The 16,871-nt window shown below is 37.7% G+C and overlaps 1 protein-coding gene across 5 annotated transcripts in view; it reads left to right on the top strand.

The window, feature by feature from the left end:
• The first annotated feature begins 1,126 nt into the window (after positions 1-1,126).
• The window catches only part of rhbdf1b (rhomboid 5 homolog 1b (Drosophila)), a 50,680-nt gene continuing 34,935 nt past the window's right edge, over positions 1,127-16,871 (top strand). For 2 of the 5 annotated variants that reach the window (XM_061908895.1, XM_061908893.1), the window contains exons 1-4: positions 1,129-1,301; positions 2,193-2,307; positions 5,652-5,776; positions 5,922-6,077. In XM_061908895.1, coding sequence (XP_061764879.1) covers positions 2,212-2,307; positions 5,652-5,776; positions 5,922-6,077 — 377 coding nt within the window. In that variant the 5' untranslated portion in view covers positions 1,129-1,301; positions 2,193-2,211. Of the gene's footprint in view, positions 1,302-1,438; positions 1,621-2,192; positions 2,308-5,651; positions 5,777-5,921; positions 6,078-13,327; positions 13,974-16,871 lie in introns of those variants that run through there. The other 3 variants (XM_061908898.1, XM_061908894.1, XM_061908896.1) reach the window with 3 other exon arrangements.

Raw genomic sequence — 16,871 nt, 5'->3', positions numbered from 1 at the left:
CAGCTGACTTCTCACCGTGGACACAAACTCTTCTCCCCTCTCACCTCAGGCAGGAGACTACGGTCCATTCAGACCCACACCTCCCGCCACCTGAACAGTTGTTTCCCCTCGGCCATCAAACACATGAACAAGAACAAGATCTGACAGCTCAGTTACAGCTCATTTTATTATCTATTCTGTCTTATATGTATTTTATGTTGCATGATTGCACCAAGAAAAATCCTAGTTTGTGAACCCGTTCTCAAATAATGGCAATAAAAAAACTATTCTTATTCTGATTCTTATGGAAGGCACTTTTCCTTGTCAATGTCTCAAGAAGGGTAGAAACACAAGAACACACACACATTCTTGTATTTGTTATCTTCGAAAAAATTCCTACCTCTTTAGGACCACCCTTTCTAGATATATAAAGATTTGTATTTACAACATTAATAATATATACATACTATGCAAATATAAAAAAGTAAGATTTTAGTACATGTTTTATGTTTTTTTAATTTTTTGTTTGTAATTTGGTTTTCAAGCTTCATGGGACCATGACCTCGGTCCTAACTTGTTCACCGGTCCTCATATGAGTTGCTTAACGTGGACGTTGAGAAACTTATTCGGGTGTTACCCTTTAGTGGTCAATTGTACGGAATATGTACTGAACTGTGCAATCTACTAATAAAAGTTTTTAAAAAAAAGTCTCAAATTGAAGGTACTTTTCCTTGTCGACGTCTCAAGAAGGGTATACATAAAAGAACACACACGCACGCACGCACACACACACACACACACACACACACACACACACACACACACACACACACGCACGCACACACACACGCCATCTGGCCCAGATGTGAGCTGAAGCTTACTTAGTTTTATGGCATCCGGGCAGGGACATAATGTATGATAGACCAGTATTGTTATTTTCTGAGTCACTAGTTCATGTTAAACCACACACACATATTGTGAAAGCAGTTTTTTATGCATAAGGGGAACATAAATAACATGCTAACATTCAACTCCTGACATTGTTAGTCTGTCAGCCACTGTTAGTTTTGCATGCCCGTGATATTAACACGCTTTACATGTGATATGTCACATCCTGTAACGTACACCAAAGCATCAGTGTCCAATCGGAGGTACGAGCTTCTGGCAGCAGACATGTCATGTGGGCCATGCGGATTACATGCTTTAATCTGCCGGTCATGAAAATCCACGCACAGATGTAGGAGAAAAGGTATTGTGGCATAACAAATGAAGGGCTTGATGTTGGACCCAAGATGGACAGGGACTGAATTCACGAGTATCAAGTGAGTGTTGGTCCGCTGCATGCTTGCTTGTGTTTTTGTTTATGCATAGAAGAAAGTGTGTCACCTTCAAAGGATGTGGTTGCATGCATATTGTTCTACTTGCAGGCTTTTTACACTTGTCCAAGTGGATTCTAAGGGAACATACTTTTTTTCATACTCAGCCTTCATCTTTAAAATGTATGAAGACAGGTACATAAAGAAAGAAAGAAACTGAAAAAAAGGTTGGTTTGGTAAAAAAAAAATCCCCTTTTCATTCTTCAAGAAACCATTTGCTGCTTGTTTTGGTTTCACTTCACCCCACCCACCACAGAACTTTAAGGTATGTTTTTTGGGTGTTTAAGAGGCTTAAACAATTAATTTGTTTACGCATATAAGAGCACAGTTTTGTTACAATTAAGTGAATTATTTGTTTATTTACAATTTTTAATATATATTATGATGTTTCAAACATGCACAAATGAGCACTGTTGTGGACAGTAATACATCAGAAAGGGATGCAACAACCCTGTGTTTTAACTCTATGTTTTTACCCAACCTTCTGGCTACAGTCGAGGTTTCTGTTTATCCGTTATACAGTGCACAATCCCGGGGTAGAGCGGAATATACGTTAGGTCAGGAAAAAAACACAAAGGCTATTTCATTCTTACAAGCCTGTTCTGAAACAGGCTTGTAGGGATGAAATAGCCCCTGTGTTTTTTTCCTGATCTAACAAATATAAACAACAAATGCAGATAGAGAACCAATTGATCAAACTCATGAAATACAACAACGATTGCAAAATTAGATTCAGAAGTTGTGTTCAATCCTCACCTGCAGCATTTACCGCTAATCCCAAAACCAAATTATGATTAGGTTACGACAATCTTCATAAACTTGTGGTTTTCTCTCCAGCATGCAGAAATGAAAGAGCATGGGTGAACCAGCCAATAGGAAGAAGCCGCCATGGCTTAAACTGGACATCCCCATTATTCAGCTGACACCCGACGAGACGCCCACTCATAAGGAGGTAAACTTTGAACCACTTGTGTCAGTATTGCAGTTTTTAGTTGTACTGATAGTTCTTTGGTGAGCAACACTTACTGAGCTTTTTTTAAACAAACTTTTTGTCCATCAGGGCACACTCACACCCGGCCACTGACACCATGCTTGATCAAGGCGCCCTCTATCTATTTATGCAAGTAGCAACAGGAATATCAGTAACTGGCAGGAGGAGCGATCGCATGAATTATATGACACATATTTGCGCCAATAAGAATACTGTGAATTATATGCATGATTTTTTTGTCATTTCTTTAATTTATATTAATGCAAGATTGGAGTTATCTTCAATAACTGGCTGAATTGAGCAAAAACATCTACTTTGCATTATAGAGCGTAATATGAAATGTGTGTATCATTTTGTGTCTTTCTATTTATTTTGTTAACACATGGTTGTATTTATCATTAATAACTGGCAGGAGAGGTTATCGCTATAATAAGATGAATTTACACCGCATGCCTGTGCTTGATCATAATATTGTGGACATCTTTGTGAGTCGTTCAACTTATTTTTATGAATGCAGTAATCATTAACAACTGATGGGAGGAGCAATCGCATCAATTATATGACACGTCTACATTGCATGCCCCTGTGCATGATAAAGAGTAATGTGCACTATGTACATGATTTTGAGTCGTTTTGTTTATTTTGTAATTTACTGTATATTATAATTTTTTATCATGACACATCTACATTGCATGTCTTTGCATGAGAATAAAGTGTAATTTAGACTATGTGCGTGGTTGTGAGCCATTCTATGTATTTCTACAGCTCAAGGTTGAAGTTATCATCAATAACTGGGTGGGGGAGTGATCGCATACATTTTCTGACCAACTATGCTGCGTATTGCCCTGTAATGTGGGCTAAGCACATTATCCTGAGTTGTTCAATTGTTTAAGTGATTGCAAAGTTGCAGTTATAATCAATAACTGGTGGTGGGAGAAATTGCATTAATTATGTACAGTCATGATCAAAAGTATACATATACTTGTAAAGAACATAATGTCATGGATGTCTTGACTTACCAATACTTTCTACAACTATTATTTTTTTATGATACAGTGACTGGAGCACATACTTGTTGGTCAAAAAAAACATTCATGATCACAGAACTTTCCTCCAGAAGGTCTTACTTGTGTCCATTTATTGTCAGATGAAACAAAAGTTGAGCTATTTGGCCACAATACCCAGCAAAATGTTTGGAGGAGAAAAGGCGAGGCCTTTAATCCCAGGAACACCAACCTACCGTCAAGCATGGTGGTGGTAGTATTATGCTCTGGGCCTGTTTTGCTGCCAATGGAACTGGTGCATTAAATGGGACAATGAAAATGGAGGAGTACCTCCAAATTCTTCAGGAAAACCTCAAATCATCAGCCCAGAGGTTTGGTCTTGGGCGCAGTTGGATGTTCCAACAGGAAAATGACCCCAAACACACGTCAAAAGTGGTAGAGGAATGGCTAAATCAGGCTAGAACTACGGTATTAGAATGGCCTTCCCAAACTCCGGACTGAAACGTGTGGACAATGCTGAAGAAACAAGTCCATGTCAGAAAACCAACAAATTTAGCTGAACTGCACCAATTTTGTCAAGAGGAGTGGTCAAAAATTCAACCAAAAGCTTGTGGATGGCTACCAAAAGCGCCTTATTGCAGTTAAACTTACCAAGGGACATGTAGCCAAATATTAACATTGCTGTATGTATACTTTTGACCCAGCAGATTTGGTTACATTTTCAGTAGAACCATAATAAATTCTTAAAGGAACCAAACTTCATGTTTTTTTGTGACCAGCGAGTATGTGCTCTAATCACTATCACAAAAAAATAGTAGAAATTATTGGAAAGTCAAGACAGCCACGACATTATGTTCTTTACAAGCGTATGTAAACTTTTGATCGCGACTGTATGTGTCACACATCTACATGACTGCATTCAGGAAAGCGTGCTGCAAATGAGTCCATAAACACAAGTCAAACTGACAAACTGATGTGTCAAGTGTGCCCAAGCATAGTATGGGATGCCAAGTGTGTGAGCATCCTGTGAAAAAAGGATGATATAGTCTAAACCACGGGTCACCAACGCAGTGCCCGCGGGCACCAGGTCGCCCGTAAGGACCAGATGAGTCGTCCACTGGCCTGTTCTAAAAATAGCTCAAATAGCAGCACTTACCAGTGAGCTGCCTCTATTTTTTATTTTATTTATTTACTAGCAAGCTGGTCTCGCTTTGCTCGACATTTTTAATTCTAAGAGAGACAAAACTCAAATAGAAGTTGAAAATCCCAAAAAATATTTTAAAGACTTGGTCTTAACTTTTTAAAATAAATTATTAAATTTTTTTACTTTGCTTCTTATAACTTTCAGAAAGACAATTTTAGAGAAAAAAATACAAGCTTAAAAATGATTTTAGGATTTTTAAACACATATACCTTTTTACCTTTTAAATGCCTTCCTCTTATTTCCTGACAATTTAAATCAATGTTCAAGTAATTCATTTTTTTTTATTGTAAAAAATAATAAATACATTTTAATTTAATTCTTCATTTTAGCTTCTGTTTTTTCGACGAAGAATATTTGTGAAATATTTCTTCAAACTTATTATTAGTAAAATTCAAAAAAAATATCCTGGCAAATCTACAAAATCTGTAGAATCAAATTTAAATCTTATTTCAAAGTCTTTAGAATTTGTTTTAAAATTTTTGCTCCGGAAAATCTAGAAGAAACAATGATTTGTCTTTGTTAGAAATATAGCTTGGGCCAATGTGTTATATATGATAACAAAGTCCAGATTGGATTTTAACCTATTTAAAACATGTCATGAACATTCTAAAATTAATCTTAATCAGGAAAAATTACTAATGATGTTCCATAAATTTTTTTTTTTATTTTTTCAAAAAGATTCAAATTAACTAGTTTTTTTCTTAATTTTTTTTGGTTTAATTTTTAATTTTAAAGAGTCAAAATTGAAGATGAACTATGTGTCAAAATGTAATTTTCTTTTTTTTCGTGTTTTCTCTTCTTTTATGCCGGTCAATTAAGTGTTTTTTTTCATCATTTATTCTCTACAAAAAAACCTTCCGTAAAAGGAAAAAAAATGTACGACGGAATGACAGAAATACCCATTTGTTTTATATATATAGATTTATTTATTAAAGGTAAATTGAGCAAATTGTTTATTCTTGGCAATTTATTTAAGTGTGTATCGAACTGGTAGCCCTTCGCATTAATCAGTACCGAAGAAGTAGCTCTTGGTTTCAAAAAGGTTGGTGACCCCTGGTCTAAACTATCTACTCATCTTAGCTTGTGTTTTGTTGCAGCCACTACAACGCCAGCGCAGTGTCAGCATGCCAGGAGAAAACTCTCGGGCCTGCCAGGCTGCCTCAGAAACAAACTACCTCAGACCGCCGCCGGAGAGAGTGCCCTCCTTCCCACGGTGTAAGGGGTGAGACACACCTTCACACTACCAAATGAATGTGTCCTCCCCTATTGATGTCCCCCATTTGCTGATCTTTGACAAAATGCCTTTGATTGTTTTGACTTAATTTCTCCACCGTCTTTGTTATTTCCTTCCCTTCTTTTTCACGTAGTGAGCACAGTGAGAAAAAAGTGCACTTTGAGCGAGTCAACACAGTTCCCCCGAAGGGTCAGAGGTGCCCTCGAAGGGTGCCCACTGTCCGGAGGCGGTCTTGCATCCCCAAAATACTGACTCGACGACGATCATCAATACCCAAACACATTTTCAGGCAAGTGAATGCCCAAATGGCTCTGTGTAAAAAGCACACGTGACTTATTTAGGGATGCATATTTCTATTGTGCAAGGTTGGTGGTGGTTCTTTTAAATCCAGATTAAAACACTGCCAGAAGGTTAGATCACATTAATTAAATGACTCCCACGTTGTTGCACATATGTGCCTGTGCAAACGGGAGCGGACTGTAGACTGTGATTTAGCGGATCATTTTTTTGTTGGGCTCCTTATTTTTACTACGCAAGGTGGTGGATGTCATTAATAACTGGTGGGAGGATTTATGACATACATGTTCATGAGATAGGCTCCACCACCCCTTGCGACCCTGAAAGGGACAAGCGGTAGAAAATGGATGGATGTTCATGTACTGTATACAGGGTATGCTTGTGCATGAGCAAGCACACTGTTTTATGTTAACTTGTGTGTATGACTGGGATTTATTATTTATTTCAGTAACCCAGGGTGTACGTTATCATTAATAACTGGCGGCAGGTGCGATTGCATGTTATGTTATGTTATTTTTATTATTTATGCACTCCTCAACCAACTGTAACATCAGCCTGGTGCGCATAGATCAGGGGTCTCCAAACTGTTAGACTCGGGGGTCCGTATTGGGTTAAAATTTGGCCGGGGGCCGGGCTGTATTTATATATATACACATACATACATACATACATACATACATACATACATACATACATATATATATATATATATATATATATATATATACACACACATACTTACATATATGTTATACATATATATATATATATATATATATATATATATATATATATATACATACACATATATACATACATACATACACACACATATATACATACATACATACTGTATATATATATATATATACTGTATATATATCTATATATATAGATAGATATATATAGATATATATTAGGGGTGGGCAAATTAATGCGTTAATTATGAGTTAACTCATCAATCTATTAACGTCGACAATTATTTTATCGCACATTTGCGTATGTTGTTAACATGATTTTATTTTGTTAACGCCTTTTCTTAACAAGATGGCGTCGCCCGGCGTCGAGGGGCTCTTGGTAAAGATGGAACATTTGGCAAAAATACCGGACAATTCTGGAAATTTCATGTCTGGCTTACAGCGTGGTCACTCCAGGATCACTTACGACCGCCAGACAATTCTGGATGTGGATAGATCGGGCCGTTTTGGACTGAATGCCGCGTGCTTGCTAGACCGGCTAGCTAGCATGGGAATACTTTGTCGGCTACATCCAGCGGGCTGTGAAGCAGCGGAGTATATGTGTTGTCTGTCTATTTATCAATAATGCAGACGAGGCGTGTTGGCTGAGTTCTTAACGTTTACTTTCAGAGCGTGCATATCACAACATACAAGATGCCGTCATGGCGACACAACCTATACCGGGCTACCGCGCATGCTCGTCACTCCTGTTGCATGCTGGGTAGGGTAGTTCTTTTTTCCCCTGGCTCATAACATCACAATATAGTACCATGTATATGCGTTCAGTTTATCAAAGCACCAAGCAAACAATCGGAAAATTCCCATCATATCAATTCCTGGATATGGTCATAATTATTTTAAGTGCACTACGCAGAATAAACACAACATTATTAATATTGCTACTACGGATAATTTGATCAAAAATTCCCTAAAACAGCCCACTACCTATAATATAGGTGTTTTAAACATAAGATCCCTGATAAAAAAAAATGTTTCTGCTGTTACCTCAGAAATTGCCTGTTCAGATGTTATGATTGTGGCTCAGAGATTTGTATGTAGATTATATTTATTTTCCATAACAAACAGGATAACTTAAATACCCTGGCAGTGGTAGTAATAAGCTTAAATATTTGTATTTACATTTTTTGTGTTGATTTTCATAAAATATGCTATTTAACTGCTACTGTTTAACAAGGACTGATTTAAATTGTGTTTGCACAACAAATGTTTTGGCGCTTTTGTTAATGTGGGAGAATATTCCAATAAAGGTGCACTACACACTACTTTTGAATTCATTATTGGGCTTTGCGTATACAATGCAGTTAATCACGATTAATCAGAGAAATAGTGCGGTTAACTTCGATTAGGCTTTGCGTACACAATGCAGTTAATCACGATTAATCAGAGAAATAGTGCGGTTAACTTCGATTAACATTTTTAATCGTTGCCCAGCCCTAATATATATATATATATATATATATATATATATATATATATATATATATATATATATATATATATATATATATATATATAGGCAAGGAAAAAAAACAACACTGTATCATCCTTACAAGCCTTTTTCGCAGGTTTCCTTGTTGACAGCGCCCAAGGAAGGGTAAAAACATAAAGAGTTAAAACACAGAGTTGTTGTTCCTAATACGATTTGTCTTATCGGCTAGGAGACACCGAGAGTAACAAGTGGTAGAAAAATAGATTACAAAGAGCAGATTTAAAAAAATTAAAAAAAATATATATATATTTGGGCACCATGGCTTTGACACACACACACATATATATATATATACATATATATATATATATATACACAAATATATGTATATATATACAAATATATGCAAGATAGAAATTACCATTAAAGCTTGTAAGAGGTGCGATTGCATTAGTTTTATAAAATTAGTACATCTGCCTGTGCGTGAGCGAGTGTACAGTGGACTTTGATGTTGTGGATTATTTTGAGTGTTACTCCCTCCGAGGTGTTAACCAAGGCTTTGTGGATCATTTAAAGTCCGTCTTTGTATTTGTATCATACAAGATGGAAATAGCCATTATTAATTTGTGAGAGGAGCTAGACTGCTTCATCCCAAGTGAAGGACTAATAGACTAAAAAACTCCTTTGTCCCACATGCCATTAGACTGTACAACTCCTCTCTGAGGCGGGGGGGCGGTGGGTACAAGGATGACAGGCGATGCAAAACCATAACAGTGCAATACGTTTTCATAGCATGGTCACTACTGCCTAGTTTCTCTTGTTATAGTCTTATTTTACTGTTATATTTTTATTCCCATTGTTTCTTTTTATTTTTTATTGTTATTGTAATATTTCTCTATTTTGTTTCAATTTAAACCCCCATTATTTACTTTTTACTTATTTTAAATTGATCTCAACTCTGTACACTGCTGCTGGAATTTTAATTTTCCTGAAGGAACTCTCCTGAAGGAATCAATAAAGTACTATCCATCTATCTATCTATCTATCTATCTATCTATCTATCCGTCTGTGCGAGAGCGAGTGTACCGCGGACTTTGACGTTGTAGATTATTTTGAGTGTTACCCCCTCCGAGGTCTTAATTAAGGCTTAAGTTGTTCGTTTTTTTTAAACAGACATTTATTTCAGCCACGCCTTCTTCTCCTTAACGACGATGCCAACACAATGCCAAAAATGTCTAAATAATGCCGTCAGAACTAATAAATAAGAAAAAACAGAACTTACAATTCGTCTGAAATCAAATAAAATAAAAAATATTGAATAAAGTTTCTTTTCAAGCGAAGACTCTGTTACCCTCTTCCATCAACTGCTGTCTCATGGTGCTTCCCTTCTTCCGTCACATATTAATTGTCCCCCCAACAATGTGACCAAACCGGAAACAATAATATGTTCCTCTCCAATTTACATGGGTTTTGTAACAAAAATAGAGTTAACATATACTTGCATGAAATTACAAAATAAAATATACAGTATATTTCAATCACGATACATGTAAATATGAACTGAATATTTATACATTGTATTTATTTATTCTAATCAACTATGAAATTATATAACATATACAATGTGCTTCTGTCCGCAGCTACATTGAGTCTTACTGTTTCTTTATATCATGCAAAATGAAGATGACCATTATTACATTTGTGGGAGGAGCGATAGCATTTGTTGTATGACATGTCGAAGTCACGGCCCACATCTGGCCGTGTGCAACGTGGACTTTGTGGATGATTTGAAATCATTCTATTTATTTTTACAAAATAAATGGGTTGTACTTGTATAGCGCTTTTCTGCCTTCAAGGTACTCAAAGCGCTTTGACACTACTTCCACATTCACCCATTCACACACACTGATGGAGGGAGCTGCCATGCAAGGCGCTAACCAGCACCCATCAGGAGCAAGGGTGAAGTGTCTTGCTCAAGGACACAACGGACGTGACGAGGTTGGTACTTGGTGGGGATTGAACCAGGGACTCTCGGGTTGCGCACAGCCACTCTCCCAACTGCGCCACGCAGAGATTATTATAAATAAATTTGGGGAGGGAAGTAATTTAATTTGTTGTATGACAAGTCTAAGTTGCAGCGGACATGTAACACCAGTCCATGTACCGTATTTTTCGGATAATAAGTCGCTCCGGAGTATACGTCGCACCGGACGAAAATGCATAATAAAGAAGGAAAAAAACATATATACGTCGCACTGGAATATAATTCAAATTTTTGGGGGAAATTTATTTGATAAAATCCAACACCAAGAATAGACATTTGAAAGGCAATTTAAAATAAATAAAGAATAGCGAACAACAGGCTGAATAAGTGTACGTTATATCAGTGTTCCCCAACCTTTTTGTATCCGCGGACCGGTCAACGTATTTGTCCCGGGGATGGGAGAGATGTCCCTTTTTTTTTTTTTTTTTTGTCATGAAAAAGGGAGGTTTTTGTGGTTGGTGCACTAATTGTAAGTGTATATTGTGTTTTTTATGTTGATTTAATAAAAAAAAAAAAAAAAAAAAAAAAAAAAAAATATATATATATATATATATATATATATATATATATATATATATATATATATATATATATATATATTATTTTTTTTATTTTTTTAATAAAAATTAAAAAAAATTATTCTGCGGCCCGGTGGTTGGGGACCACTGCGTTATATGACGCATTAATAACCAACTGAGAACGTGCCTGATATGTTAACGTAACATATTATGGTAAGAGTCATTCAAATAACTATAACATACAGAACATGCTATACGTTTACCAAACAATCTGTCACTCCTAATCGATAAATCCGATGAAATTTTCTTCCATGTTGCTTCTAAACAACTCTGCCAACTCCAAAGGTATGCGTCGCTTCCTCTTGTCGTTTTCTGCTGCATATTTCACTACATCCAGTTTGTAATCTGCAGTATATGATTTCTTTTTCGGTCCAATTTGTGTTCAGCCCTTCTCAGTTTTTATATGTTACCGCCAACGATGAAATGGTCAATTTTAATAGCTACAGTAGTAGCATATAGCATATAGCAGTTAGCATTCCATGACCCACAATGCACTTCTGTCATGACCCTCCCTCGCCGAATTCTTATTGGTTGACGTGTGTGTGACGATTGCTGACATTTTCTTCGTCTCTTTCGCGAATGAGATAAATAATATTATTTGATATTGTGTAATCTGCAGTACATTATCTCCTTTTCGGTGCCATTTTTGTTCAACCCTTCTCAGTTTTTATAAGTTACCGCCAACGATGAAATGATCCATTTTAAAAGCTACAGCAGTAGTATATAGTATATAGCAGTTAAGCATTGTTTGACCCACAATGCACTTCTGCCATGACCCTCCCCCGCCGAATTCTTATTGGCTGACGTGTGTGACGATTGCTGACATTTTCTTTGTCTCTTCCGCGAATGAGATAAATAATATTATTTGATATTGTGTAATCTGCAGTACATTATTTCCTTTTCGGTGCAATTTTTGTTCAGCCGTTCTCAGTTTTTATAAGTTACCGCCAACGATGAAATGATCCATTTTAATAGCTCATTTTATTACCTATTCTGTCTTATATGTCTTTTATCTTGCACGATTGCACCAAAAAAAAAAAATCCTAGTTTGTGAACCGGTTCTCAAATAATGGCAGTAAAACAACTATTCTTATTCTGATTCTGATTCTTATGGAAGGCAATTTTCCTTGTTGATGTCTCAAGAAGGTTAAAAATACAACACACACACATACATTCTTGTATTTGTTCCATCCATCCATTTTCTACCGCTTATTCCCTTTTGGGGTCGCGGGGGGCGCTGGCGCCTATCTCAGCTACAATCGGGCGGAAGGCGGGGTACACCCTGGACAAGTCCCCACCTCATCGCAGGGCCAACACAGATAGACAGACAACATTCACACTCACATTCACACACTAGGGCCAATTTAGTGTTGCCAATCAACCTATCCCCAGGTGCATGTCTTTGGAGGTGGGAGGAAGCCGGAGTACCCGGAGGGAACCCACGCATTCACGGGGAGAACATGCAAACTCCACACAGAAAGATCCCGAGCCTGGATTTGAACCCAGGACTGCAGGACCTTCGTATTGTGAGGCAGACGCACTAACCCTTCTTCCACCGTGAAGCCATAATATAATGCAAATATAAAAAAGTAAGCTTTTGGTACATGTTTTATGTTTTTTTTTTTTTTGTTTGTAATTGGTTTTCAAGCTTCATTATTTACTTGAAGTTATTACAGTATGTCAATATATACATATTTTTTTATTTTTTGAAATTAATTTTTGCCAAAGGGGGCGCTATTCAATTCTTTACACACACGTGTTGTTCCATATTTTGGCCAGAGGGGGAGCACTTTACATTTTTTTACACACACTTGTTATTTCATATGTTGACCAGAGGGGGAGCTCTTATAAAACCAACACAACATCCCTCTTTTTGGGACCACCCTAATTTTGATAAGCTTTCACCACCAAGGGTGCAAATGAGACATTGTCTATTAGGTGCAATGCTATATGCTACAGCAGTAGCATATAGCATAATGCAGTTAACATTCCATGACCCACAATGCACTTCTGCCAAGACCCTCCCCCGCCAAATTCTTATTGGTTGATTTGTATGTGACGATTGCTGATGTGTGTGTTTGACGATTGCTGACATTTTCTTCGTCTCTTCTGCGAATGAGCTAAATAATATTATTTGATATTTTACGGTAATGTGTTAATAATTTCACACATAAGTCTTTCCGGAGTATATGTTGCACCCCCGGCCAAACTATGAAAAAACTGCGACTTATAGTCGGAAAAATACGGTACCTAAACTTTGACTTTGTGGATTATTTTGAGTAAGGACCACCAATCAGAGTGTGTGTATGTGTGCGTGCGTGTGTGCGTGTGTGTGTGCGCGCGTGCGTGTGCATGTGCATGTGTGTCATGTCCAGGCAAGACTCTGTCCCCACCCACCTTTTTTCCCAATGTGTGTGATTCTCTCTTCCTCATTTGAATCTTCCTGTGTGCTGGATTGGAGGAATGTTAGCAGTAGAAGCCATGTTTATACACACCCCTGCACAACAAGGCGCAGTGACACACCGCCTTCATTCATAGTGTATGGCTGGGGTTCCGGAGAAAGACTTGACAAGGAACAGAGACACTTGGTCTTCTTTTGCCAGGAAGTTTGATCCTCTTTGGGTTAATAACGGGAGGCCTGCCAAGCCGCTGACACATCCATACGCACTCTTTCACACAGTCCAACACAAACGTCTGGTGACACAAGGTCAGAGGTGGAAGGATCACCCTGCTCATTGTGTACTGACAGAGGAGTCCAGCTGCTGGGATTTCCTCTTCTCAAAGCCAGCTTTTCTTTAACCTTTGATTAAATGAGCCTCGACATGGATGTACCACAGAGTCCAGACATGTGGTGATTATCCCTTTCTTTTGCAAAACGGCGAGAACTGAAGGATATCAAGGAAATCCCCCTATGGAATATTCGCCGTGGAAGTGTTTGGATTCACTGGATTTGGGTTGAAGGAGCATTTCTAGGACGGTTTATTAACCATGCTGGTAATGGAGGTGACAAAGCTCCACATTCCCAATACTGCTCAGGTATGAGCCATAGCCTGGACCCTTCCTGGGGTGCTGTCAACAGGTGAGTATCTGCTAGACACCGTTTCAATTTGACAGGAACATAGATTGTTCAGTTGTAATAAATGTGTTTTGTTGAAGTTGTAACTAGTTTGTTTTATGAATGGGAAATATGTCCTAAAATCTAATCGTCGGCGGTCACTCGAACAAGTATGACGATCCTCCTGGTAGGGGTGTATCCCTTTAAGGAGGATGCCTGTGCGTGACTTTGCTTAACGTGGGGAGACTGGTGCACAGATCACACGATCCATGACAGAATCGGCTGACTCTAAAATCTATGTTGCAATAACACTTTACATCGCGATATATTATTTGGCAAATAGACAACTATTTCAAAATGGGTCACAAAGGATCCTAATTTGGCTGCTGACATTTGCGGTAACATATTGTCAGTATCATTTCCGAAAATATTTTTTGTCAAAATTATTTTTATCCTATTTTCTAATGTACTGTTAATATCTACCATATTTTTGGGACTATAAGTCGCAGTTTTTTCATAGTTTGGCCTGGGGTGCTACTTATACTCAGGAGCGACTTATGTGTGAAATTAACACATTACTGTAAAATATCAAACAATATTATTTAGCTAATTCACGTAAGAGACTAGACGTATAAGATTTCATCGGATTTAGGGATTAGGAGTGACAGATTGTTTGGTAAACGTATAACATGTTTTATATGTTATAGTTATTTGAATGACTCTTACCATAATATGTTACGTTAACATACCAGGCACCTTCTCAGTTGGTTATTTATGTGTCATATAACATACACTTATTCAGTCTGTTGTTCACTATTCTTTATTTATTTTACATTACTTTTCAAATGTCTATTCTTGTAGTGGTTTTATCAAATATATTTCCCCCAAAAATGCGACTTATACTCCAGTGCGACTTATACATGTTTTTTTCCTTCTTTATTATGCATTTTCGGCAGGTGCGACTTATGCTCCGGAGCGACTTATACTCTGAAAAATGCGGTAGTAACTTTCTGTTGTAACATGGTTCTATCTACAGTTCTGCTAAAATATAATAAGCAATTTTTTTTTGTTTTGTTTGGATACTTTAAATTAGTTTTGTTATGGATCCAATAGCAAATCACCAAATAGTTAGAGGGGCAGTTAGAGGGGCAGTATTGGCCATGCCAATGCTGACACTAACACTTCAAATTTTAAAAATCATGGAATGATTCAATTTTTTAACACAATTACAAATATACAAAAACACAGGATGGGGGCAAAACAGAATCAAATTATTTCCTTATTCCCTTGTATTACATTAAACATTTTGAGTTAAGTCAATATTGCCATTTAACTAACCATAAGCATTTTTTCTGATTTAAATAAAGTTAAACTACCACTGATGGTCACACGCACACAAGGTGTGGTTAAATTGCCCTTTGCATTTGACTAATCCCCTTTGTCCACCCTTTGGGAGGTGAGGGGAGCAGTGAGCAGCAGCGGTGGCCGCGCTAATTTTGGTGATTTAACCCCCAATTCCAACCCGGGATGCTGAGTGCTAAGCAGGGAGGTAATGGGTCCCATTTTTATAGTCTTTGGTATGACTCGACCTACCGATTCCAGGCGGACACTCTAACCACAAGGCCACTGAGTATCTGAACGATCTGATTTAAATCCTTTGATTTTTGCCCTTAAAGTTTTCCTGTGTCCAGAGACTTTTTCCCCTGAGTTTGTAAACAGTAAGAAGAACAACAAAACACGATTTTGACATTGATCTAATTACTGCAGTATTAACCATATACTAACACTATACTTTGTACTGTTACTGTTGATATTCTTATCAATCCGCCCACCTTTGTGGCTCTAGTTTAACAGCTAGCGTGGCTTATTGTATCCTGTTAGTGTGTGTAGTGTAGTATGTTTAGCGATTCCTTCTGCCATTATCCTGCCACGGAGGTGAGCACTGATGATTTAAAAACAACATTAGCCGCTCACGAGGACGTTGCATTTGTTGAGGATGCGATGTTCACTTGTTGCAGTCATATTTGAGTAAACACAGGTAGAATGCGTCATCAACATGCATTATCACGATATAACGATAGTATTAAAAGCTCCATCGTTGGCCAAAATTATATGATTTGAATCTGATATTGTCAATATCGCGCAACACTACTTTGTTTTATGGATTTTGATACACATCCGTTTTGTACATTAACTAAAAAGACATTAGCAGTTTTATGGTAGGTTATATCTGAAAAATGCATTTATGTTATATAAATTGGTTAGTATTTTTTCGAGGGGAATAATCCCCAAGCAAAACATGAGTTGGTGGAGAAAGTCTTGCTGGTGATCACAGAGGTCAGACTTTGGTCACCAGAATTTTGCATTACCTTTCAAAGGGAGGGATTTTAATCCGCACGTCTTCACAGATGCACTGAGGGTTTCAAGGCTGTTGCTCGGCAACTTAAATCTTCAATTGACTGCATATTTTACGTGGGATTAAGGTTTGGAGACTGGTTTGGCTACTCCAGGGTTTTACTGTGCGTCCTTATTGGTCACTCCTTTGTTGCCTTGGCCATATGTTTTTAATCCTTGTGAAGTGCAGTGCATTATATTTATATAGTGCTCTCTCTCAAGGGAATCAAAGCGCTTTACATTGAGGAACCCATTATCTACATTTACGCTACATTTATACCAGTGTTTGACTAGGAAGGTGGAAGCTGGAATCGAACGTGGAACCCTCAAACTGATGGCACGGCCCCTGTACCATCTCGGCCACGCCATCCCAGACAAAGAGTCGAGGCTCAGTTTTGGTCCAATCTGGCCACCAATGCCTTCTCTTAGTCACAGAAACATGCCTGGACATGTTCCTTCTTAAGGCAGGGGGCATTGTGAGCACTGCAGGATCTCTGTGTGTTAAATGAAAGTGTCTTAGCAGTGGTT

Source organism: Nerophis ophidion, linkage group LG08, assembly GCF_033978795.1.
Source record: "Nerophis ophidion isolate RoL-2023_Sa linkage group LG08, RoL_Noph_v1.0, whole genome shotgun sequence".
NCBI lineage: Eukaryota > Metazoa > Chordata > Actinopteri > Syngnathiformes > Syngnathidae > Nerophis > Nerophis ophidion.
This window is presented reverse-complemented; position numbering and strand designations above follow the sequence as displayed.